Source organism: Dromiciops gliroides, chromosome 3 (genome assembly GCF_019393635.1).
Source record: "Dromiciops gliroides isolate mDroGli1 chromosome 3, mDroGli1.pri, whole genome shotgun sequence".
Lineage (NCBI taxonomy): Eukaryota > Metazoa > Chordata > Mammalia > Microbiotheria > Microbiotheriidae > Dromiciops > Dromiciops gliroides.
Window position 1 is genome coordinate 277328219 of NC_057863.1, and position 26359 is coordinate 277354577.

Genomic DNA, 26359 nt, shown 5'->3' on the forward strand with positions numbered 1-26359 from the left:
AACCTGTAAATTATAAAGTTCTCCAAATATTCCTGTTTGCTGATGACATCAAGTCCTGAAACACTGCCGAGCCTCCTGGAAGAGGCCCATAACCATTCAAAAGAATTTAGCCTAACTTTTTATAAAGAATGTCTGTTGCCCAAATGATGATATAAAGTTAGATGGACAACCTATAAAGCTTATCTGTCGGTATAGGCATCTTGGACCTTGTAAGTAGACAAGAAGTTGGACCCAAAATTAAACAAGAAGAGATTAAGTCGCCTTGCCTCAGTGAAATCTATCTTTTTTCCCAGTAGATCACTCTTAATAATGTACATAATAAAAACTAAACAGATAAAAAATACTTGTTGTCCAGATTACAGCATACATTTAGATGACTAGTCCCTTGAGTTAATCATAAAATATGTATGAGATCTGCACTGCAGATAAATGATGTTTCTCCCAGAACTAAATAGCCTTAGATTCAGATATCTTTGTTGTTACTACCAGTGTAATTTGGCCAACTCACTTATTTTCTGTGGTCCTCAATTTTCACATTTATAAAAGTGCTTGATTTTTAATCCAGATTTTGCCTTCCCTCTTAATTACCTGTGTGACCTTAGGCAAGGCACTTCACCAGTCTGGGCCTTAGTTTCTTTTCTGTAAAATGAAGCAGTTGGATTAAGATGACCTTCCACCGGGGCAGCTAGATGGCGCAGTGGATAGAGCACCGGCCCTGGAATCAGGAGTACCTGAGTTCAAATCCGGCCTCAGACACTTAACACTTAACTAGCTGTGTGACCCTGGGCAAGTCACTTAACCCCAATTGCCTCACTAAAAAAAAAAAAAAAAAAAAAAGATGACCTTCCACCTCTAAACTAAGGTCCTATGTATAATCAGAAAACGAGATAATTTATATATCATATGTATAGAGCAAGGGGAAAAAACATGGACAATTCAAGTATTGTATGCCAGTCCCTGATATACAAAAATACCTAGAGAGGACCTAAAGTATATTGTATGCTCTCTGAAGGACCTTTAAAAATCTATTGGGGGGCAGCTAGGTGGCACAGTGGATAAAGCACCATAAAGCACTGGCCCTGGATTCAGGAGGACCTGAGTTCAAATCTGGCCTCAGACACTTCACACTAGCTGTGTGACCCTGGGCAAGTCACTTTACCCCCCATTGCCCTGCAAAAGATAGATAGATAGATAGATAGATAGATAGATAGATAGATAGATAGATAGATAGATAGATAGATAGATAGATAGATAGATAGGCAGGCAGGAACTTTATAAACTGAAAAGGCTTGAATAGGTACAATTAGGACCAATAGAGAAAATACACATACCATTGAGATTGTAGGCTCAATGAAGTAACAAGACATTGTTTTGTAGAATAAGAGCATACAGTGCTTTCATCTCTTTTATTGAGTCTTATACTAATTTCTTTCTCTTCACTGGTGTTTCGTATCTTTAGAATGCTTTGCAACAGACCTTAGAGTTATTTCTGTTCTGTTCTGTTCTGTTTTGAACTCAATGGAACCTTAGTTCAGTTTTCTTATTTTGCAGATAAGAAAGTTGAGGCCCAGAACAAATTGACTTAGCTATAGCTGTATAACTAAGTAATGTCAGAGCCAGGTTTAGAATCTACTTTTCCTATAGTTCCTATTGTGGTATTCCTTTCACTGCCTATTGGAAGCCAAAAATTTAACTCTTTAGTAGAGTTTGTTCCAAAACCTTTCCCCCTTTTTAGCAAATCTCCTTCCATCCCATTTTTCATTGTCTCTCTTTTTTCAAGGACTTTGTCCTTCTCTTCTCTTCTCCATTCTGCTTCTCTATCTCCCCTCTTAAGGGATAGTAACCCACATATTGAAGTCATGAACATATTAATTAAATTTGTGTTCTTTACTCCAGTAAGATTGATTAGAACTCAAACCATCTATGCAAATCACGTAACCCTTCTCTAAGGTAGTAGATGGTCTTGGATACTATGGCTGAAAGTTTTATTCCTTTGCTGCCAAACTAGTGGTACCTCTCTGTGCCTTAACTAGGCTAATACTCAAATGACAGTCTTTCGCTAGGCCAATGTTTTAAACCCTTCCAACTTGTTCAGGTTTTTCAAAACTTAAACTCTGCTACAACAGTATCACCTCCATACCACAAGGGGACATCAGAGTAGGACTTTAGTGGAAATTATGTTCAGCATAATAGTAACAATACATTTTATAGCACTTTGCAGCTTATAAAAAACATTCCACACAACAATCCTTCCAGGCAAATAGTTGTTAACCCTGTTTTACAAATGGGGATGTGCTCAAATGACATGCCCACAGCCACATAGAAAGCACTTAGATCTTGATATGAGCCATGATTCTACATTTTATTGTTTTAATATATTTAGAATACTTGTATTTGAAGTTTTAGATTGATCTCTTAATGTCATTTTCAGCCAATGTGTCCTTTAAAAGCAACATAAACACACACATATATAATTGTTGTTAGTGTAAGGGGAATTGGATTAAGACTACAATATTTTTTTTCTTAAGTGCCTGTTCTAGGATACCATTCAAAGTGATTTAGAACTATGCCTGCATAATTTTTTAAATATAATTTCATAAGTCTTTATTTCACTAGCTTAGTGTGTTTTAATAGGAAAAACAAATGACAGAAAATCTTTAATTAGTTTCAAATAGTTCCTGATACCTAGAACTGTAGTAAAGAATTTGTGGGATGTAGGTTGGATTTGAAAATTGGACTTGCTGTCTGGTGTTGCCTACCAAAGGTTTTGAGCATTAACTGGTAACACAATGCAGTTTGACTAATCACAACATAAATATGGCCTGTGGAGAGGGAAATTTTCTGACATCAAAACATATGTGAATTTATTAAAAATGCCTCTTATTCCACCTTATACATACTTGTTGTACCGTAGATTCTTACCTAGCTTGACTATCTTTAAATCCCAGTATAACAGTTCAACTGGTTAAATTTCATATCTGAATGTAAGAAATTAAAGCAGTATTCTTGCCATCTGCACTGAAAAAGTATTTTTGTACATGACTTGCCAACTCTTAGGTATGGATAATAATTCCTGAATTCTTTAAATTTATCATAGGGGAAATGAGGTGGCACAGGGGACTGAGCACTGGCCCTGAAGTTGGGAGGACCTGAGTTCAAATTTGACCTCAGACACTTAGTAGCTTTGTGACCCTGGGCAAGTCACAACTGCAATTGCCTTAGACATCCAGGGCCATCTCCAGTCATCCTGACATATATCTTGCCACTGGAACCAGATGCCTCTAGAGGAGAGAATGAAGTTGGTGACTGCACAGCCCTCCTTCACTTAAATCCAATTCACTGCAAGTCATGACATCACCCCGATGTCATGGTCCTCTTCAAGAACAAAGGACAAACTAACAAATTAATGATATCTTTGGTTTCTTTTTTCTTTGTATTCTTCTTACTGAGCTTTAATGATCATAGCAACCTAAAACCACCTTTAAATATAATTTAACAAATTTATAGCATTCAACTATTTTTACTTTTCACATTTTCTCACCACTACAAATACACCAAAGTGTCCTGTATGTAATGGTAATTTTCTTTTCCAAAATGAGCACATTAACAGTTACCACTATTGTTTACAGAAGGCAAACCAAAATAAAGTATTCTGGTTGCAAATTATATTTTATCTAAACCCAATATAATGTGAGTTTTAATTTTCCCTTTAAATTGTCATCTATTTATAACCATGTTTCCCCATTTTCCTGTCTCAATTCTTCCTTTCTTGTAATTAACATTTTAGAACTGAAAAACATGTTATCTTGATTTTACAAAGCAGTTATTTTACTGCATCTTTCCATTAAAGTTTATGTGATGATTTTTAACCATACATTAATTGCAGAGTATTTGCTATTTTCAAGGATGAATAATATCAACATAATATAACTTACACTACAGAGACTAAGTTTCTTGCAGCATTTCCTAAATGTCTTTTGAACTGTGTGGTGCAGTTACCTTAGCATGTCATTAAATGCAGCTGTGCTAAACTTGTATCAATCTATCAAGGTAAGGAATAAATTTTAGATACGTTTGAAAAATTAGAATCTTTAAGATCATTTAAGAATTAATCAAATCCATACTTCATAACAAACAGGAAGTCTAGCTTAGCATTTTTTTTTGCAGTGGAAAAATTTATTTTCTGCAAATATTTTTTCCTCTTTGTGTGCATTTCTTACTGAAATTTTAAGATTTATTCTTGTTTTCTACATCAGAATCACTTTGTCTTATGTGATACACAATGTAACATTAATTTTAATCTGTGTAACAATAATTCAAAACAATATTCTGTCCTTTTGTTCAAATAGAAGCATAGAGAATCAATCCCTGTTATTTTTTGATGTTTAAAATTCTCAAATTTTTCTCTTAATCCCAGTAAATTTTTTCAGGTAACACAGGGGTCCCATCTTATTGGGGAGATGTTGGATCCAGCTTTTTGTGGCTTATCTAGTATGCCCAACTCTGGCTTTATAACTTGCTTGATCTGAAATCAGACTTTTGTTGTTTGTCTATCCGCTGCCTTCCTACTAGGACTTCTAGCAGCAGAAAGTAGGTATCCCTTCATTTTCCTCTAAGGCTTATCTTTCTGCAAGTGTTTGGCTTTGCATGTTTAAAAATATTCAACTTGATTTCTCCTTGGCTGTTAGATGTTTAATTTAAATTTTAACACTGCCTACTAACCAAATAAAAAGGAATATTTGTGTATTAACTAGGCTATTTTTAAAGCATTACTGAATGAATCAAAATTAATAATCTCTTTGACAATACATTTCATGGACACAGGCAGTATTAAAATTTTAACTTCATTTAATATTATTCATCTAAATTTCAAGAAGATTATATAATAAATGCCAAGGAAAATATATGCTTGCTTTTCCTAGTTTGTTTTCAAGGAAACTTTTCAGAGAAGGTGAATTTCTATATGAATGATCTATTCATGTTGATAGATACTTTTAAAATAACTTTTAATATCCCCGATTGACTTCTTGCCTTTGTTTTAAAGTGATTAACATGGATCTATTTGATATATTTGTGGTATCATGTCCATAAAGAACTTTGAACCATAAAGTGACTGGTTTTGTAAACAATAACATGGGAAAGAAATGGGACTACATTACAAAGTAACATGCTCTGTCAAGAAATTGAAAGTTAATTTATAATCCACAAAGAAAGTTTAGGAGCTTTGAATTCTGAGGACTGAACTCATGGTTTCTTTAAACTTGATTTCATTCATTAGGTTTGGTTAAAATCTTGAACATCATTCATCAAGCAAGTACTGTTGTTTTGACCACAATTCAGTTTATGCTTGAATTAGGAGTCTCTTCCAATTGTGCCCTGTGGTTTTATTTATTTATGTTTGAATCATATTTTATTTCTATTTAATCAGTAAACCCTGTCATGTCATTTGGAATTGGAAATAGGCAGATGGAATCTGGCACCGTTCCTAATTTTATTAGATCATAGTTCTAGAGCTGAAAGGAGCCACCTAGTCCAACCAGCTTTTTTTATAGATGAGGAAACTGAGGCTGAGGTAGTTTAAGTGACTTGCCTGATGTCACACAGGAAGAAGCATCACAATTTGAGCCCAGATCCTGTGATTCCAAGGTCAGCTTGCTTTCCCCTAGACTACATATGGGCTTTTTATGTCATTTGGCATATTTGAGTTAACAAAGTGTTAAGTCTCCCTGGCTTAGTTACTAACAAAGAAATCTAAGCTTCCATGCACAAAGATAGGCTATTTTGGCAGGATGCTATGTAATAACAATATTGAGTCTTAATGTTATAACCATGGCATATGAATTACTTAAAGAACCAATATGATAACATGCTTTTATAATTCATGCAGTACTGATCATATTTGCAAAGTAATGTGGGAGATTAAAGTAGTCATCTTGTTGACTAAAACTTTTTAAATTACCTAAATTATCTATTTGTTTTTATAACAATGTTTTTTTAATACATCACTATGAGTGTAGACATTGTTTTAGTTAATTCTCAAGCGCAAATTGTATGCCTGTCAATGTGGAGAATATAAGACATACAAGACACAGTCTTTCTCTATTACTGTGCTCTCCAAATGTTTGTTTAAATAGTTTGCCTTTATTCTTCTTCCCTTGCTTAGTTATTTTTAGTTGACTGGCTTCTCTTCTTTTATTTTATTTTTTCCTTTTATAATTAAAATGTCCTAGACTAAAAGCTCCTTTTGACCTTCAAGGCCAGCAAAAGTGAGAATATATATAATTTTTATACAGGGTAAGATGGGAAAGATGTAAGTAGTTAATAAATATGTTTACACTTTCTGACTTTTTTCATAATGATAGCAGAAAACTTTTGGAAGGCGTTTATTCCAGTCAATATTTTTAGAAGTAGTGAGCTAAATGCCTGGTCACAGATCTGATTTGTTTAATTATACAAAATGAGAATGTGAATTGTGCAAAAAAAAAAAAAAGAGGAAGCGGGGGAATAAGGAAATAAATACTTAAAGGCGTAGTATAATTGCTTTCTAAGTAAGTTTGTCCATATACATAGTAAAGGCAAATTTTACTGCTTCTATAAAATGAACCACATATGATTAATAGATTTGCAGTTAGGAAGTAAATAAAAATTAGAAGCCACTATATTATTAAATATTAATTGCTTTGGAAAACATGATTAGGGGTGACATTTAAAAAATATTTATTAAAAGGCTTGTAAAATGGAATGAAGAATTTGCGATGTGACTAGTTAAAAACTTTTCCTTCTAATTTTAAATTCTGTATTAATTTGTTCAGAAGATTACTTTCTGGGATTGATTGATTTTGTTTATCTCCACCTATAAAAAATTTGGGTAGAGATTTTATATGATAATCTTTCAGGGTTTGTTTTTTTTTTTTTGTAAATAGTAACTAGATTCTCATGAATCTAGTTCTTATGGGTATTATTGCATTATCTTCCTCTCCACCCCCAACAACTGATATCATTCCCATATACTTAGGAATCCATGTTATTTAAACCTCTGTTATCCTGACCCTATATAATTTTCAACCTCCTCAAATTCAGCATTCTCCATCTTGACTCCATTACACTTGCATTATTCCACCTTAGACCTAACCTTCTTATGGAACTTTACCATATCTCAAATCCTGAATTTCATAATCTTACTTTCTCATTACACCCTCTTTTCCCTTCACCTGTCACACACTAAACATGTTTTTCCAACCTTCTTCTTGACATGATATCTTTTTTTTTTTTTTTTTTTTTTTTTTTACATTATGAGATAGTTTATTTTTTCCGTTACATGTAAAGATAGTTCTCAACTTTTGTTTATACATGCTTTACAATTTCAGATTTTTCTCCCTCCCTCCCTCCCCTCCCTCCCCCCTCCCCTAGACAGCAGGTAATCTGATATAGGTTATATCTATATATATCTATACATATAGATATATATATATACACACACATATATATACACATAATAACATTAATCCTATTTCTGCATTAATCCTGTTACAAGAGAAAGAATCAGAGCAGTGATGCAAAACCTCAAAATAGAAAAAAAAAAAAACAACAGCACCCAAAACAAAAGAAATAATATGGTTCAATCAGCATCTATACTCCACAGTTCTTTCTTTCTTTTTTTTCTTGGATTTGGAGATCCTCTTCTATCATGAGTTCCCTGGAACTCTTCTGTACCATTGCATTGGTGAGAAGAATATAGTCCATCACAGTAGGTCAACACTCAATGTTGATGATACTGTGTACAATGTTCTTCTGGTTCTGCTCATCTCACTCATCATCAGCTCACGTAAGACCCTCCAGGTTTCTCTGAACTCTTCCTGCTCATCATTTCTTACAGCACAATAGTATTCCATTGTATTCATATACCACAACTTGACATGATATCTTGATCCTTCCTGCTTTTCTCCAGACTATCTCCCTCAAGCAGGCTTCCCTTGCCTTAGTAGTACTCAGATTTGACCCCAGAAATCCTCATCCTACAATCCCCATTCCCCCAATCCTCCAGTAGTTCCAAACTAATTATCCTCATCTCTGGATAATCCCTAACTATCATCCACAGCTGTTTCTGAGCATCCCTAAGAAAAGTTGTGAAACTGAGCTACAAATTTATGACATATTACTTTGAATCCTCAAGTGCTAGATAGTCCTTTACTTGCTTCTTATTGACTCCCTATCATGGTACAGCGGAAAGAGCTGTAGGTTCTCTGGGGCCAGAGAACCTACATTCAAAACCTGTATCAGACACCCACCCAAATGACCTTGGGTCAGTTTACCTACCTGGGCCTTAGTTTCCTCATCTGTAAAATAATAGGGGGACCAGACAGTATCTTAGTGCCCTTTGAGCTCTGATTTTATGATCATTCCCCTCATAAATGTTCGCAACCTTCTCTCTCCTCCAAATCCTCTATATTTATAGCAGGTAATTTGGACTCCTGCTTCACTAAAAATATTGAAGCAAGTAGACAAGAATTTCCCCCAAACCTTCACTTCTTTCTGATTTCCCCATTAATGTTGCAAATACCATCATCTTCTCAGATGTCGTTCTTTTTTTTTTTTAATGTATAAGGTATTTTATTTTTTCCATTACATGTAAAGATAGTTCTCAACTTTTGTTTATACAAGCTTTACAATTTCAGATTTTTCTCCCTCCCTCCCCCCTCCCCTAGACAGCAGGTAATCTGATATAGGTTATGTCTATATATCTCTATACATATAGATATAGATATAGATATCTACACACACATATATATACACATAATAACATTAATCCTATTTCTGCATTAATCCTGTTACAAGAGAAAAAATCAGTCAGATGTCATTCTTAACCCCTCGTTCTATTCCCCATACACACAGATAGACCATCTGTTGCCAGACCTGTCAGTTTACCTTTGTAACATCTCTCATATACACCCCCTTCCCTCTACTGATCCTGCCACCACCTTTGCATCTTATCACCTCTTGCCTGCCACAAGTATTCCCTCCTTCACTCAGTTATCAAAGAGCTCTTCCTAAAGCGAATGTCTAACCATGTCACTCTGCTACTCCAGCAGCAGCTCCCTGTCACCTCCAGGATCAAATATAAAATACTCTTGTTTGGATTTCAAAGCACTATATAACTTCATACATTCATATTCATTCTCTCTCTCTCCCTCCCTCCCTCCCTCTCCCCCTTCCTTCTTTGCTCCCTCCCTTTCTCCCTCCCTGCCTCCCTCCCTCCCTTCTGACTTGACTAGGGCCACATAGTAAGTATGTGAGGCTAGGCTTGAACTTAGATCTGTTCTACTGCAGATCCAATACTTTATCTAAGTCATTTCATCTAAGTCATTGATGAAAGTATTTACAGAGTAATATTAAGTACAGAAACCTCCATTCAAATTATAGCAGTCCATTCACTTCCACTCATTTAACCAGTCCTGAATCTGACTATGCTGCCATCCTTTCCATCTCTGTCCATCTTGTCCATAAGAATGTTGTGAAAAACTGTCAGAGCTTTTGCTGAAATCAAGATTTACTTTTGTCTGAGGCATTATACTGATGTACTTGACAAAAGAAAACTGCTTGAGTCTAGTGTGATTTTTTTTCAGTGAATTAATTTATAGTGATTATTACATCCTTTTCTAACTACTCATAAACCATCCTTTAAAAAATGCATTCTAGGGGCAGCTAGGTGGTGCAGTGGATAGAGTACCAGCCCTGGATTCAGGAGGACCTGAGTTCAAATTTGACCTCAGACACTTAGTAGCCTCAGGCACTTGACACTTACTAGCTATGTGACCTTGGGCAAGTCACAACCCCAATTGCCTCACCCAAAAAAAAAAAAGCATTCTAGCATTTTATCCTAAATCAACATTAAGCTCATTTGCCTTTATGGTGTGACAAATCTATCTTCCCATCTTTGAAAACAAGGCCATCTTTTCCTTATGTTTTTTCATTGGTGATTTCATAGCAATGCTTCATAGCTTTTCATAGCAGTGATTCAACAAGCACATCTGTATGATCTTATAGTAATCTGGAAACAGTTCACCCAAATCCAGTGACTCGAAATCACTAAGGACAAATTTGTACTCCCTGTTCATTTACCTTGACTTTCTATTCCCTGTTAACTACTTTCCCCTATTCTTCTTCATCTGGAAATCATGACCATTGGTGGAAAAACTGAAACATCTTCTTTCAGTCTTCTGTCATCATTGACCCATCCTGAACAAGCAGTAGTCTGCTTCTCCTGCCCCTACTATATACTTTTTTTAAGATCCATTATTGTTTTCTTTCATATCTTTCATAAGCCTTACCTCATACTACACTTTAGATTTCCTGTTCCAGATATAAGCGACAGCCAGTGAAAATGCCCCTCTAGAGATAGAGTGTCTTGTGCAAGGAACAACATAAGTACAACAGTAGCCTGGTGTCACTGGGTCTGAGTCAGATGGTGGGGGAAGGCTGTAAGCTTTAAGAAGGAAAGGGGACAGATTATGGACAGCCTGAATGTAAGTGTTTATATTTGATCCTGGAGGAAGCTACTGGAGTGTATTTTGTAGCAGGGTGACATGAAGAGGAAGACCTATACTTTGACAGCTGAATGAGAAAGAAAATTGTCTGTCAGTGTCATCTCTCTCCGTCCTGGCATCATCTACTAAAAAAACAAAAACAAACAAAAACAAAAACAAAACGAAGAGAGAGGCATGGCTAAAGTTATTTCCAGCTTTCTTTCCTCATCCATTCAAAAGAACTGTAGAAAGTACTAGGCTGGTCCATATCATTCTAGAAAGAGCAGCTGATCCAAGTACAAGACTTCCCTTGCATGGCTTCATTTCCTATACTATTATGTTGTGGTTTTTTGTTTGGTTGGTTCGTTTTTAATCAGACTTGAATTTTAAAAGGAGTGACATTCATTTTGCAAGTTTGATTCTTTTTTGAATTAAAATCAATGTTATTAAATCCCTGATCCCTACTAGCTAAGTAGTTTTGCTTCAGGCCTCAAATCTCTTAACTCAAATGCTACAAAGAGTTAGATTTTTAATGATGGAAATTATGGTGTCAGTTATTTAACCTTCCAGTTATCAATTTCATGAAATTCCCAATCAGCCAGTCACTATTTGTTCAGGAGATCCAAAATCATGTTATCATTGACATAAGGAAAACACTTAGAACAGTGAACATAAAATAGTTATCTCTAGGAAACAGTGTAATATAGTGGATAGAGAACCTACCCCACCCCCTTGGAGTCACAGTCTCAGCTAAAATACCATCTTTGACATATGCTGACTACATGACACCAGACAGGTCAGAACTCCAAGAATGTAAGTAGTTACCATTTTTCAGTGGTGTAGGAAGTATTCTTCACTGGAATCAATAAGTCTTTATTAAACACCTTTTATGTTACATACAGGCACTGGAGATTCAGATACAAAAAATAAAATAAAATCATCCTTACACTCAAGAAATGATAGATCTCTGAAACTAAAATTAAGTATCAAAATGTAGATTATTTTTTTAAAATGTAGATTACTGTAGGTAGCTTAGTTAATGAAATTTAGCTGATACAGCTGGGTGTTATGTCAAGTAAGATAGGCTCATGATTACTAATACTTTAGAAGACAGTTCCACCTGTGTAAGGAGAGTGCCTTGAAAAGATGTTAATACCCTCTAGATTATAGAGCTTTTTTAAAAATTTAAGATATTTTATCCTGTTTGATTTTTTTTTCTTGATTTTTAGTAATACTTTTTTCCATTCCTTTAGTGAGATAATTCGATAAAAGAAATAACAGGGGCAGCTAGGTGGCGCAGTGGATAGAGCACCAGCCCTGGTTTCAGGAGGACCTGAGTTCAAATTTGGCCTCCAACACTTCACACTTACCAGCTGTGTGACCCTGGGCAAGTCACTTAACCCCAGCTGCCTCACACACACACACACACACACACACACACACACACACACACACACACACACACACAAAAGAGAAATAAAAATTTAGAGAGCTTTATATATTCTAGATATTTTAATTTTAGGAAAAGCCATCTTACAGTGGGAATAGTAGATATTAACCCTTAATCTCATTAAAAACAGTTACTATTTTAGATTTTGAACGGTTTTCATCTTTGGTGAATGTTCACCCTTTAGTATTCTTGCCATTTAGACCATAAGTAGAAATGCTACCTCTAGTATTTCTTGGTAGATCACAAGTTCTACCAAGGTAAGGAACTTCCTCTACCAATGAGGACAATTTGTAGTCTCAGAGCGTTGCCTGGGGGCCTGAAAAAGTGAAAAGTGGTCAGTTATTTGCCCAGGGTCACAGAGCCAATATGTGTCAAAGACTGGCTTGAATACTTAAGTACTAGTCTTTCTGACTCTAAAGCTAACTCTTTATCCATTATACCAGACTCACCTCTTTCAGACTGTGTAACAGATCTTGTTAGTTTTTTCCATTCACTCTAATTTGATGATATCACTACAAACAGAAGGAAAGGGTAATCTCCCATATTACATTGTAATATGGAGATTAAGAATAGCATTTGTGATATTGGATTTGTGTAACACCTACCAAAATTACTTGCTTGGCATCTGTTGTTTTTATGATACTTTCTTTCTCTTAACTTTCTTGGTTTGTAGCTGTGAAGTCTAATAAGAAAGCAAAAAGGAACAACTATGCTTGGCCTACAAAACTACCCTTACTTGGTTATTAAGTTCCCAAACTTCTGTTCCCACTAATAGTATGAACCAGGGATTCCACAGTATCACTAATGCTCTACTTCTTGTCCTTCCCTAAATAGACAGAGATGGATGGAACAGAAATTATTTTTCCCATGTCTTTGCATGTTAATAGTAACAAAAGAAAGCAGTTATATTTTCTATTAAAGTTGGTGAATAAGAAAACTCAAGTTTGATTAAAAGTGATAAAGCATTGTGTGCTATGTATACAGTTAACTTTATTCTTGTTCAAGAAGGCACTTATTGAGAGAGTTATTAACAGAAATATTCAAAAATGAGTAGCTAACAATTTCTGGTGGTTGGACTTGATACTGACTTTTATAAGACTCCTTCTAGTCTTATTCCATGATTTTATTGTATTTGTTGTAGACTAATGGTAATTCTGGATACTTATACAGTTCTCATGATTAAACAGTTTCATCATAAATAAGTCAATCAAATCATAATATACTTTATGAACACATCTATAATGAATTACAAAAATTACATGAGAGAACATGTAATAATTATAATTATTGAGTACTTAAGCCAGTTAGCAAAATTAGAGATTTGAAATCAAAACAATTCTTGTTTGTTTTTGTTTTTGTTGTTGTATTGTTTTCTACCTTTAAGTCAATAATTTAGAAGTTTATTAAACCTAGTTTACTGTATAATTTGATACACAAAGATCATTTGTAGGTTACCTTTAGTTGATGAGGTGAAGTAAGGAAGCAGTATTAGTATTCAGACAGGGCAAATATAGATGCTTTAGAAAAGTTATTGTAGAAAACCAAAACAACTAAACCATTGTTAAAAAGGAATGAAATTGGGGGCATCTAGGTGGTGCAGTGGATAGAGCACCGGCCCTGGAGTCAGGAGGACCTGAGTTCAAATTTGGCCTCAGACACTTGACACTTACTAGCTGTGTGACCCTGGGCAAGTCACTTAACCCCAATTGCCTCACCCCCCCCCAAAAAAAAAAAGGAATGAAATTACTATATCATTAAGTACGATGGAACTAAAGAAGTTTAACCTTCAGTAAAGGTTTTAGCCTTTGCAGTTTTAATGTTAATTCATTGTGCTGAAGTGGAAGATTCCTGTTCTAAAGATTAGTTTACCAATGACTTTCTGTTCTAGCAATTTATTTTCTGTTTTTTTACCTGTAGGAGCAGTCTCACAGGTGCTAGACAGCCTGGAGGAAATTCATGCACTTACAGACTGCAGTGAAAAGGACTTAGATTTTCTACACAGTGTTTTCCAGGATCAGCATCTCCACACACTGCTAGATGTAAGTCCCCTTCCGTCCATAAATTGTATATTTAACATACTGGTTTATTTTCAGCAAGTTTCTAGATCTTTTTTGTTTGCCCTAATTCTATAAGAAAGAATGTGGAAAGATCAATATAGATTGAACATTGAAACACTATTTAACACACACACACACACACACACACACACACATATAAAATGTTGTGGCACTAGTCAGTCACAATGAAGCTTAATAATTCTAATCACTTACTAAGGTTTTAGGAGGCATTTAGATGTTTTGATCATGCACATGGGTTACCTTTAATCATATAACTGAAAAGTACTTAATGAAATAAATATGCCAGATTTTTTTGGTCATTAATTCACTTATACTATATTAGTATTTTAAAATAGAAGCAGTCAAGTTTTTTTTTAATATATATGTTCTAGCTTTGAACCATTTTGTTAGATTTTTCAGGATTTTCTTGAGTTGGTTAATAAAACTTAATCCTATTTCATATTCTTTCAGCTTTCTTCCTACTTATTTTCAAGGGTGGTTTTTTTTTTTACTGGTTTACCTCACCTTAGAATAGCTATGCCACTAAGTATTATTAACTAGAAAACATTTGCTAACTTTCAGTGGCAAAGAGTATAAGCATATGTGAACTGCACTAAATGTTTAGGATTCATGTATATAATCCACCATTAACTCATTAAACCAATATTTATTGTGTCTGATAAGTTCAAGGCATTGTTTCAAGCCCTAGAAATAACATTTAAAAAATGAAGAAACAATTCCAGTCCTCAACACACTTACTTTATACTGACAATACAATGTATAAATAGATACAAGATATTTTGACAAAGGAAAGAGCACTAATGACTAGGGAGATCAGGAAAAGAGTGACTTTCAGAAGTGACAACTGAATTTGTCCCTGAAGGAAACCAGAAACTAAAAGGTGAAGATGAAGAAGGGATGCATTCCAAATATGGAGATCATCTAGAGTTTTAAAAACACAGAGGTAGAAGGTGGAGTATTAAGTTTGGGGAACATCATAACAGGAGGTTTGCCTGAAACATGGAGTACTTGGAGAGGAATCATATGAATAAGCCTAGAAAGGTAGGCTCAGACCAGATTGTGAAGGACTATAAATGCCACTCTGAGTTTATATTTTATCTCAGAGTAAATTCTCAGGTCCAGGCTTTAGAAAGATTATTTTGTCGGCTGAGTAGAGGATGGATTAAAATGAAGCAGGAAGCAGAAAGACCAATTAGGAAGCTGTTGTAATAGCATGGAGCTGTGGAAAGCATGTTAAGTTTCGAGCCAGAAGACCTGGGTTCAAATGGTCTCTTCTACTTAACTAGTTACTTAACAGGGCAGCTAGGTGGCGCACTGGATTCAGCGGGACTTGAGTTCAAATTTGGCCTCAGACACTTGACACTAACCATCTCTGTGACCCTAGGCAAGTCACTTAACGCTCATTGCCCCTCCCCCCCCCCAAAAAACCAACTAGTTACTTAACTAGTGTAAAATGAGGGGATTGGGTTAAGTGATCTCTATATTGACTTTATCTGCAAATACATGGTATGGCATATCTGGAGAATCCAACCATGTAATGGGCCTGCTTTGTCTAAATTTAGCCCTCTGTGGACCAATTTGTTTCAGGTCCAAAATGTATTTTCCTGGGAAGCTAATCCTTTAGGTGCCACTCCCAGCTTGTCTAAATAAGTGAAAATGAGTCGGATACAATGAATCTGCTAATTGATTTCCAGGAACTTTTTCTGTCACTGTCATAGTGAAAGCTTAGCCCTTATCCATCCCAATTACATTCCTGTCCAACTGACAGGAGAGTTTCAAGGGAGATTAAGATACATCCTTTATCCCTATGAGTACTACCAGCAGGAACTGCTGATTTTCCTCCTATATGTAGGGAAATGAGGTTAATAAAGTTCACTTTGAGCCAAGACTCAAACCTTCCCTGCTTCTGTCTGAACAGGAACTCAATCAAAGGAATCAATGCATTTGGGAACATTCCTGGCACACTTTAAGAAAAATGGTTTTCATAGTCTCTCTTTACTTTTGGGCATCAGAAGCAATGCAAAACAGTTCTTTTACCCAGGACTGGCTGCCTACCTTAGACCTCTGTCTAAGGAGAGTGAGTTCTCTCATCTGGAAATTTACATATTGCCATCTGACCTAGAGACAGCTAGGTGTTACAGTTGGCAGAGGGCCAGGCCTGGAGTCAGGAGGACTCATCTTCCTGAGTTCAAATCTGGCCTCAGACACTTGCTAGCTATAAAGCAACCCTGGGTAAGTCACTTGACCCCATTTGCCTCAGTTTCCTCATCTGTAAAATGAGCTAGAGAAGGAAATGGCAAACCACTTCAGTATCTCTGCCAAGAAAACCCCAAATGGGGTCACAAAGCATCAGACATGACTGAATAACAACAAAAATCTGAGCCAGGCAGTCCAGTATCAATCAGTCTATTGCCTTATATCCCATGGTACTTCTCCATAAAGAGAATATTGATTCTTAGCCAGAGCCAAAGTCATAAATCATAGACTTATAGATTTGAATCCAGAAGAGATAATAGAGATCTCTCATTTTACATTTGAGGAAACTGAGACATAAGTTGAGATTTTAACAGGGTCACACAGTAAGTATTTAAGTCAGGGCCTTCCTGACTGAAGTGGTTTGCCATGCCTCGGTTATCCTGTGTCCTTCACCAATTTGCTTTAAAAGCTTATTTTCTTGCTGAAGACAGTGTATTTCTTTCTCTAACATGTCTAGCCCCTGAGCCCCTATTTCTCCTTTGCAGCTTTCAACTGTTCCTCCCTTTCAATTTTCTGTCTTTATTCTTGTCCATCCACTCTCAAAGATTCCAAAACTAAGCACTCTATAAAATATACTTTTTTTCTCCTCTATTAAATTCTTCCTCAAGCACTTTTACAATTAAGCTTCAAGCAGCTCACCAAATCTGATAGGTTCTTACCAAACTAATCTTTCAATCATTTTTCTCACAGGTAGGCACTCCTACTGCCAAGCTGAGCCAAGGTATTAACAACACCTTTCTACATCATGGCTTTCCCAGGATATGAGTATCTTAATGCCAACCTGGGTTTCTTTAATTACTTTATTGAGCCCATATAATTTCATCTAAAAGGTGAATTCTCCCCAGACATAGAAAATAGACCTTCCATGCAAGCATTTTTCAGGTTCATCCTTCGTATTTGAATTCAGGTCATTTAATATGTTGTCACCTTCCACTCCTCCCCCATTCCTGTAATTCCCAAAGGCCTTATCCCCTCCTATGGCCAAGTTTGCCACAGAGGATCCACCCAGCACCCTGGGAACCTTCTGCTCCTTATTGATCTCCCAAAGACACCAATGGAACACATGGGGCATCTAGCAGTTATTCTTTGCTCTCACAACATGATCACTCCATCTTTTTTCTTCTGGTTTTGTTTATAGTGGGAAAGTCAAGAGGGATTACTCCTTCACATCACAGCTTTTCAAATAGTTGAAGTCAGCTGCCATGTCCCATTCTGAGTCTTCTCTTCTCCATAGGTTTCCATGGGCTAAAGTATTCATCACCAAGTAAAGGCTACTGGTGATGAGCCTCATCACATTTATTAGACCAGTCCTCAAAAACAGGTTGTTAGAACCTTCTAGAGCTCGTATTCTATCCGTTTGGCCTCAAGAATCTAGAGCCACCTCCTCAGCACAAGAAAACAAGACTGGGGTCCATGGCATGAAAAACTATTCTTAATCCTGAATGACATTTCCTTACATACTGAGTTTGTTTTCACATCCTAATCTTTCCTAAGGATCATCCGTATTTTTAGATCAATCATCCAGTAACATATTAATAAATCATTTGATAGATAGACCTACAATCCCCATCCATCACTCTTTCCCCAAAATCCTTACTCCTTTCCTGATGTCCTGCCTATCCAGAGGATAAAGTGCCATGCCTCGGGTCAGGAAGACTCATGTTCCTGAGTCCAAATCCAGCTTCAGACACTTAACTAACCTTGTGACCCCAAACAAATAACTTAATCCTATTTGTCACAGTTTCCTCATCTGTAAAATGAGCTGGAGAAGGAAATGGCAAACCACTCCAGTATCTTTGCCAAAAAAACAACAAAGGGGGGGGGTCACAAAAAGTTGGACATGGAAGAGTCGGACTAAAACACCTGAACAACTAAAGTAATTGGAATGAAAAGGAACTTGTAAGTAATTAAAATAGAGATCTGCAGATTATTCAGTAAGCATTAAAGTACATTAAATTTAAAAGAATATTAAAGGATATGCTAAAATATTGTTTCAATTTCTCCAGTGACAGTTCATTCCACAGACTTAACTACATATTTCAGTTTAGAAGAATATTTTGAATAGAAAATATCCTACCATACAAAAAGAAATCCATCTGTTTTCAAATATTTTAATATTAAAACTTTTATGACAAAAGGCTTAATGGAATGGCATAATGAAAATTACCTGGAATGTGAAGGCAGAAGACCTGAGTTTTCATCCCAGAACTGTTAATGATTACCAGTGTCACCTGGAGGAAATTACTTAACCTCTCTCAGCCCCAGCTTCCTTATCTATGAAATGAAGAGGTCACAGGTTATAATAACTCACATTTACATAGCACTTTTAGGATTTGCAGAGCACTTTCCACATAACATTTCTGGGGAGTGAGTAGTGAACATATTAAGCTCAGAAAGCCCACACAACTAAGATCTTGGCCAGGGTCTCATTTGAGTTCAGCTCTAGCCCTCTTTTACTATACCACATTCCCTTTTAAGTTCTAGACAATCTCAAAAGTGCTTTATAATGCTAAATCCTCTGATTCTTTGGAATGTCTGTACCTTTTAGGAACTTAAGAAGTTCTGCTTTATATGTAGTGGCCTTGGAATTCACAAAATATACCGTAGATACTTATTTGTAAATATACTGCAATAGACAGAGAGACAGATAATATTAAAAGGTAAGTACCTTGAGGGCAGAAACTGGTTTTGCTTTTTTTAAAAAGTTTTTTGGGGTTTTTTGTATCCCCTGTAGTAAATGCTTAATAGAAGTTTGTTGATTGATTGGAATGAAGAGAGTTCTGTCACTGGGGTCAGATGACCTGGGTTCAAATGCTCCTGCCATTGTTAACTGCCTTTGTGATTTGAGCAAGTCACTGAAATTCTTAAGGCCTCTATAAAATGATATAGTGGAACTAGAAGGCTTCTGATGTACCCTGCAGATCTAGATCTATAGTTCCATTATTTTTCCCAGGGAAGATTTTACGAAGTTCTTTGCATAGCTTTGGGAAATAATACAGCACTTTCAACACTCCCAATATGCTTTTTAACATAAGAAAGGTTACAAAAGGAGAAACTTAGTGGAAATAGGCACTCTGTGTGCTAACTTTTCTGAATTTATCTGGCCTAAGCCAGATAAATGTAGACTTAATTATTTTAAACACTGATCTAAAAATTCATTTTGTTATGATATTCTTATCTATGGATTTAGAGGAATTCATTTATCATATTTCAGTCATCTATTGGCAAATCTGTTAAAGGAAAAATAAGTTATGAAATTTTAGTTAGGAAGAAAAATTGAGGGGCAGCTAGGTGGCGCAGTGGATAAAGCACTAGCTCTGGATTCAGGAGGACCTGAGTTCAAATCCAACCTCAGGCACTTGACACTTACTACCTGTGTGACCCTGGGCAAGTCACTTAACCCCAATTGCCTCACCAAAAAAAAAAAAGAAAAATTGAGATGGTTCTGTTTCTGGGTGCCTAAGATACCCAAATATACCAGTTTTATGGAGAATATTTTAAAGTGGATTTTCTCCATTGTCAAACATGCATATAGAAATTTCTTTTTTTTTTTAACCAAGCCTATGGTTTCATCATCAGTGTAGATAGTTCATAATGAGGAGCTTCTTTTCCCCTTTCCCTGCAATGTGTATATTTAGAGTGACCTGAAACATGGAAACATTGTTACTTACCCAGGATCACATTCCCAGTATGTATTGAAGATGACTCTTGAACCCAAGTCTGCCTAACTCCAAGGCCAACTCTGTATCCACTCACCATGCTGTCCTTTTCTACTCATTGCAATAAACGCCAGTGCTCTCTACTACTTAATTGGGTCTGTGCTCATATCTTCAAATAGTGCAGATCACAATCTACTATACCTCCTCATTGGAGATGCACAATCTTTTTTTTTTTTTTTTTTGCTGGGCAATGGGGGTTAAGTGACTTGCCCAAGGTCACACAGCTAGTAAGTGTCAAGTGTCTGAGGCCGGATTTGAACTCAGGTACTCCTGAATCCAGGGCCGGTGCTCTATCCACTGCGCCACCTAGCCGCCCCTGGAGATGCACAATCTTAATCATTGTTCTCCCTCAGTCTTCCTTACAGTTTCTGACAAACACACTAGCGGCCTTCCTTGCATTCCAGAAATAGCCGTGTAGAACAGCACTGTGTGTTTTTCATTCCTTGTTCTGACTGCACAACCAGCTCCCACCTTTTTTTCTAATTGTATATTTCCTGTATAGCACATTTTTTGTCATTTCTTACTTCCAAGGCATCTTTAGTAATAATACCTCTCCATTGTCCTTTAGGTCACCTGCAGTTTTGATTTTTCAAAGGTCATGGTCTTCTATTATTTTCAACATATAGTAATCCCATAATGCTATAGCGTCACCTCAGTGACATCAATGATCTCTTATAAGTAATGAACCTGTAGCCCTCCCAGATGAAAAAAAAACAAATGGAAAAAGAAAGCTGATGTTTAGGCTATGATACAGTTAGATGGGCAGCCGTTTGAGTTAGTTAATCCATCAATTCATACATCTGGATGGGCACTACAGCTGAGCCCATAATGAAATAAGAGGAAAAAAGAGGGCTAGATTATATCTGTGAAATTTTACAGGGCTTTTAGCAATCAAAATGTTCCCCAGATAGAAACCCATCTAAATTTCTAGTCAAGGTAATTTATATTCTAATTCATTTGTAGTCCTGTGAATTTTGTATATGTTGTGACAGCTCCAATACAGTCTGTAAAACCGATACTTTTTAATGGGATTTATTATGCATAATTTAGAAAAATGTTTCAGATTAATATTAATTCATATAAATTATTTCTCAAGATTTTTCTCTAAGGGACTGAAAATACTATTAAATTAAGATTTTTTATAATTGTTTTTGAAAATCACTTATGTTATAATTATTTATTGAATCAGAATATGTCCTTTGTTTACACATTTGCCATTTTAAAAATCACTATTGTATGTCAACCTAAGATCATTAACTTGGATTCATAAGCTAATTTAGTAGTCAAATAGAACAAACAGAAATTGAGTTTCCTTTATTTTCCCTTCATGCCATTACCACACAAACAATTCTTTGAAGCTCTCATTATATTTCTTCTATTATATTTCCTGCTCAGTTTTATGGATGATGTTACAGGGATAAAATGCAAGATGGTGTTTTTCAGATTTGTTAATGGAAAAAAAAAATCTGGAGAGCATCCCCAGTGTATACTTATGCTTCAGGGATCTGTGATTGCATCCTAGTAGGTACTTCCTCAACTGGCACAGATCCCAACTCCCTCTGCACCTTAATAGATAATTTCATGAGTTGCTATGTCCAAAAATATGCATCACCTGCTGCCTGGTCCTTCAATGATAAACCAGTCCAAGGCTAACTAGATTCATTCTCAGACCATAGATATAGTATGTTATGGGACCTCTACTCAATGCATTTCCAATTTGGTGTATAGAATCTGTCAAAGCTTGTGTTCACTTGGCTTAACTTTGGAAGAGGCAGGTTCACCATCACACTACAGAGACATCAAAATAGTATTTTAGTGGAGCTGATATCTATTAAAAGAGCTAAATTCTGTTTCCATCCTGTTTTACAGAAAGAATGGAAAACTGTTATGTAGGCTGTATTGCAAAACTTTCCAAGTCTTTGACTATTCTTTTTAGTTTGCTTAGATTTGAAGTTTATCTTCAACATATTCAACTTAACACAATCCCTGGAACATAGTAGGTCCTTAGTAAATGTTTATTAGACTGTTCCTTTTGAGGTGCTTCATTTTTGTTATCTGAAACCAAACCATTTGTACAGTGTTATGTTTTAGGGATCATTTTGTGATCCATAACTAAGCTCTCTTAGTTATTTATCATTTTAAACTGTCCTAAATTTTACTATCACATTTTTAGCTCACTCCAAAAAGGAATAAAGTTTTTATAAAGCTTTACATAATAATCAAGCTGAGAACTTCAAAAACTTGTCTTTTAAAGGCCTCAGATGGGGCAGCTAGGTGGCGCAGTGGATAGAGCACTGGCCCTGGATTCAGGAGGAACTTAGTTCAAGTGCAACCTCAGACACTTTACACTTACTAGCTGTGTGACCCTAGACAAGTCACTTAACCCCAATTGCCTCACCAAAAAAAATAATAATAATAAATAATTAATAAATAAATAAATAAAATAAAGGCCCCGGGTTTCACCCTAAGAAGAAATAGCATTATTTTCTAAGTGCAGAACATGTAGGCTCATCTGATGTGATATTTTCACATTTTTTTTCTGATTGCTTTTTTAAATATCCAAAAGCACAATACCAAAGGAAACCCATTTTCAAGAGTCTCTGGCTAAAGGAAACAAAGGTTAAAATGAAAGGCAAAAGGTTTTAAGTTCTTGCCCTTGCTTTCTTTTCCTCTTCTTCTTCCTCCTCCTCTTCTTCCACTAAAAATGGTTCTAGAGTTGAGTTCTGGTAAACTATATTCAGCCTTTCCTATAGTTCTTACCAAATACATATTATCCCTTGATACTTCAGATATTGTTGTTGAAATGATTTTTGCTTGTTTTTGGTTTTCTGGATGAGAGCTTCATTTTCATATATGAACTGTTCACAAGTAAAAAAGGCTGGTACTAAGGCAAACTGTAAAGGATTTCTTTGTTTTTTAAATGTATATGCAATTTTGGTAACTATTTCAGTGGGGCATATTTTTGCATGGAAAGCTAATTTTACTCAGAATTAGCCTTCTAATTATGAAAAGCCAGGTAATGGTAAAAAATGTACTATAAATGTAATATTAAAATAATGAAATGTTATTCAGGTAGTTGATTAAAATTTCCTGAAATGTATCATTTATACTTTTTTAAAATGTCATTTTTGGAATTGGTTTAATGATATAATTTGATGGAATCGATAATCAACAGTTAATAGCTATTTCTGCTACAAAAATCTAAATGGGTTGGAATTTTTTGTTTTATTCACAATAGGTGAAAAGCTGATTAAGTGAATAATTCTGAAAATGATAATGAGTGGTTATTTTCACTCGTCATATTGTCTTACAGAAATTTTTGCTATTACAAAATAGTTATTTACCTTGGTAAGTCAAGTGCTACAAAACAATGTTAAATAACACCTTTCTTTGTCAAACTTGGACAAGCTAGTTTTTGAACATTTGCCCACCATCTGGCACACTTTGGAACATCTGTCAGCATTTGTACTAAACTACTCTTTTCATAGTAACTGTGATGTACGTTTAATTAAGGGTTTTTGTTGTTGTTGTTTTTAATGATATGTCCTAAAATTGTTTTGTAAAAGTAATTTTAATTCTAGTGTGTTCTCAATCAAGAATTGAATACATAACTCATCTGTAGCAACCACTTAACATAGCAGCCTCTCTACATAATTCTTAATGGCTAATTTTTAATAAGCAACTACTTGCTTTTTAAATGCTGTATTGGAAGTAAATTTTAGATGTTCCATTTTTTGGATTGAGTTTTTTTAATTTTTAAGGTTTTTTTTCCCTCCACGAGAAGTGGGTAGGTTTGATTTCTTAATTGTTTAAGGTGCTAGCAAAGTAATAGGTCATTTGAGAATAACATCTTTCAAGACTAAGAAACTTTATGAAAGGAGAATGATGACTTTTTAAATAAACATTTTTATTTAAAGTTTTAAATTCCAAATTCTATCTCTCCTTTCCTCCCCCCTCCCTGAGGGGGTGAGCAATCAGATATAGGTTATACAATACAGTTTTATAAAACAGTAGAAAAACAATGAAAGAGTGAAAAATAACATGCTTCAGTCTGTGTTCGGTCAATATCAGTTCTTTCTTTGGAGGTGGATAGTATGCTTCATCATTATTCCTTTGGGATTGTCTTGGATCATTGTATTGCTGAGAATAGTTAAGTTATTCAGTTCTTCCTTGAACAATATTGCTGTCGCTGTGTACCACATTCTTCTGATTCTGCTCACTTCACTATAGATCAGTTCATGTAAGTCTTTCCAAGTTTTTCTGAAATCATCCTGCTGGTCATGTCTTATAGCACAATAATATTCCATCACAATCATATACCACAACTTGTTTAGCCATTCCCCAATTGATGGGCACTCCTTTGATTTCTAATTCTTAGCCACTACAAAAAGAGCTGCTGTAAATATATTTGTACAAGTAGGTCTTTTTCTCTTATTTGGGGATGGCTTTGGGATATAAACCTATCAGTGGTTTTGCTGGATCAAAGGGTATGCCCAATTTGATAGCCCTTTGGGCATAGTCCCAAATTGCTCTGCAGAGTGGTTGGGACAGTTCACAATTCCACCAAAAGTGGAGTAACGTCCCAGTTTTCCAACTTCCAGCATTTTTCTTTTTGTTATATTAGCCACTCTGATGGGTGTGAGGTGGTAAATGAGTTATTTTAATTTGCATTTCTCTGATCAATAGTGATCTAGAGAATTTTTTCATATGATTATAGATAGCTTTGATTTCTTTGTCTGAAAACTGCCTGTTCATATCCTTTGACCATTTATCAACTGGGGAATGACTTGTATTTTTGTAAATTTGACTCAGGACAGATGATTTGATGATGCTTGTCTTAAGAAAGATTTTTGTCAGGGGCAGCTAGGTGGCACAGTGGATAGAGCACCAGCCCTAGATTCAGGAGGACCTGAGTTCAAATCCGGCCTCAGACACTTAACACTTACTAGCTGTGTGACCCTGGGCAAGTCACTTAACCCCAATTTCCCCCCCAATTTTTTTTTAATTAAAAAAAAAAAAGATTTTTGTATCATCTCACTAAATACCAGTAGGAAATCCCTAATCCCACAAGAGTCATTGTTCAATTAATTTATGTATTAATAACTGAAAAAAACTCTTTGCGAGAAATAAATAAGATGAGCTGCTTGATAACTTTTAAGTATCCCCTCAGGCTCCAAGTTGAGCCTTTCAGGACAGGAAGAGAAACTATCCAAGCAACAGAGACCTCAGCTGCAAATAATTAACAATTCTCTTGCTTACCTGTGGAACCTTAGGCAAGTCACTTTGACCTTCTTGAAATGCAGTTTCCTATTAGTAAAATGATTCGTTGGACTAAATAGTCACTAAGACCTTTTGCAGTTCTATATCTTTGATCCTATGATTTTTTTTCTTTTTTTTCTTTTTCTTTTTTTTTTTTTTTTAGTGAGGCAATTGGGGTTAAGTGACTTGCCCAGGGTCACACAGCTAGTAAGTGTTAAGTGTCTGAGGCCGGATCTGAACTCAGGTACTTCTGACTCCAGGGCTGGTGCTCTATCCACTGCGCCATCTAGCTGCCCCGATCCTATGATTTTTAAAAGTTGAAAAGCAGTGTGTCACAGATTACCTAAAGCAATCCACTAGAGACTTCTCTCCAGGTTGATATTAATTCCTACCCTTGGGATCATTCATCCAGTTCCAAATTCACCTAACTGTACTATTGTCTAACCTCTTACCTTGTCACAAAAAGTTGCATGAGAGACTGTCAAATGCTTTGTTAAAATCTAAATATATTGTCTATAGCATTACTCTGATTTAGTCTGCCATTATCCTTTCTCAGTAGAGTCACGGTGGCCTTCAGTGATCACTGCTTCCCTCTCTTTAAGTGTTCACTAATCATTCCTTTAATAATATTCTGCACTTTTAGGGGTGTTAAGGGCTAAAATTCTAGCTAAACTGTCTAAAATATCTAATGAGTGGTCGCCAATAAATTATAAGCTTTAGCAAGAGTTAGACTTTTAAGCATTTATTAAGGAGAATAAGAATTTGGTAAAGAGAGAGAAAAGCCTAGATTCCTATCTATTAAATGGAGAGCACATTTCTAGCTCCGCTCTCCGCCAGAGTCCCAAGGAAAGAGCGTGAGACCGAGCGCCAGTCTCTTCCTTCCTCCTCCCACTAGCCCGCGTCACTTCCTGACGCCAAAGAAAAGACTCCTGGTCTTGCCCTCAAAGACCTTTGCTTCATGGGCGGAACTCTTCTACAGCAAGTCTCCAGCAGGTGGTGTCATTCCAATTGTTACAGTTCCCCGCTTTGTTTCCTCAAGAAACGGTACGTTTCCTTGATGAAACAGTCAAAAAT

The 26359-nt window shown here is 35.8% G+C and overlaps 1 protein-coding gene across 1 annotated transcript in view; it reads left to right on the plus strand.

Annotated features, from left to right (window-relative positions):
* Positions 1-26359, plus strand: part of CASK (calcium/calmodulin dependent serine protein kinase) — a 440529-nt gene that overhangs the window by 314305 nt on the left and 99865 nt on the right. Inside the window, 2 exon segments of the mRNA XM_043998513.1 lie at positions 4573-4590; positions 13891-14012. Coding sequence (XP_043854448.1) covers positions 4573-4590; positions 13891-14012 — 140 coding nt within the window.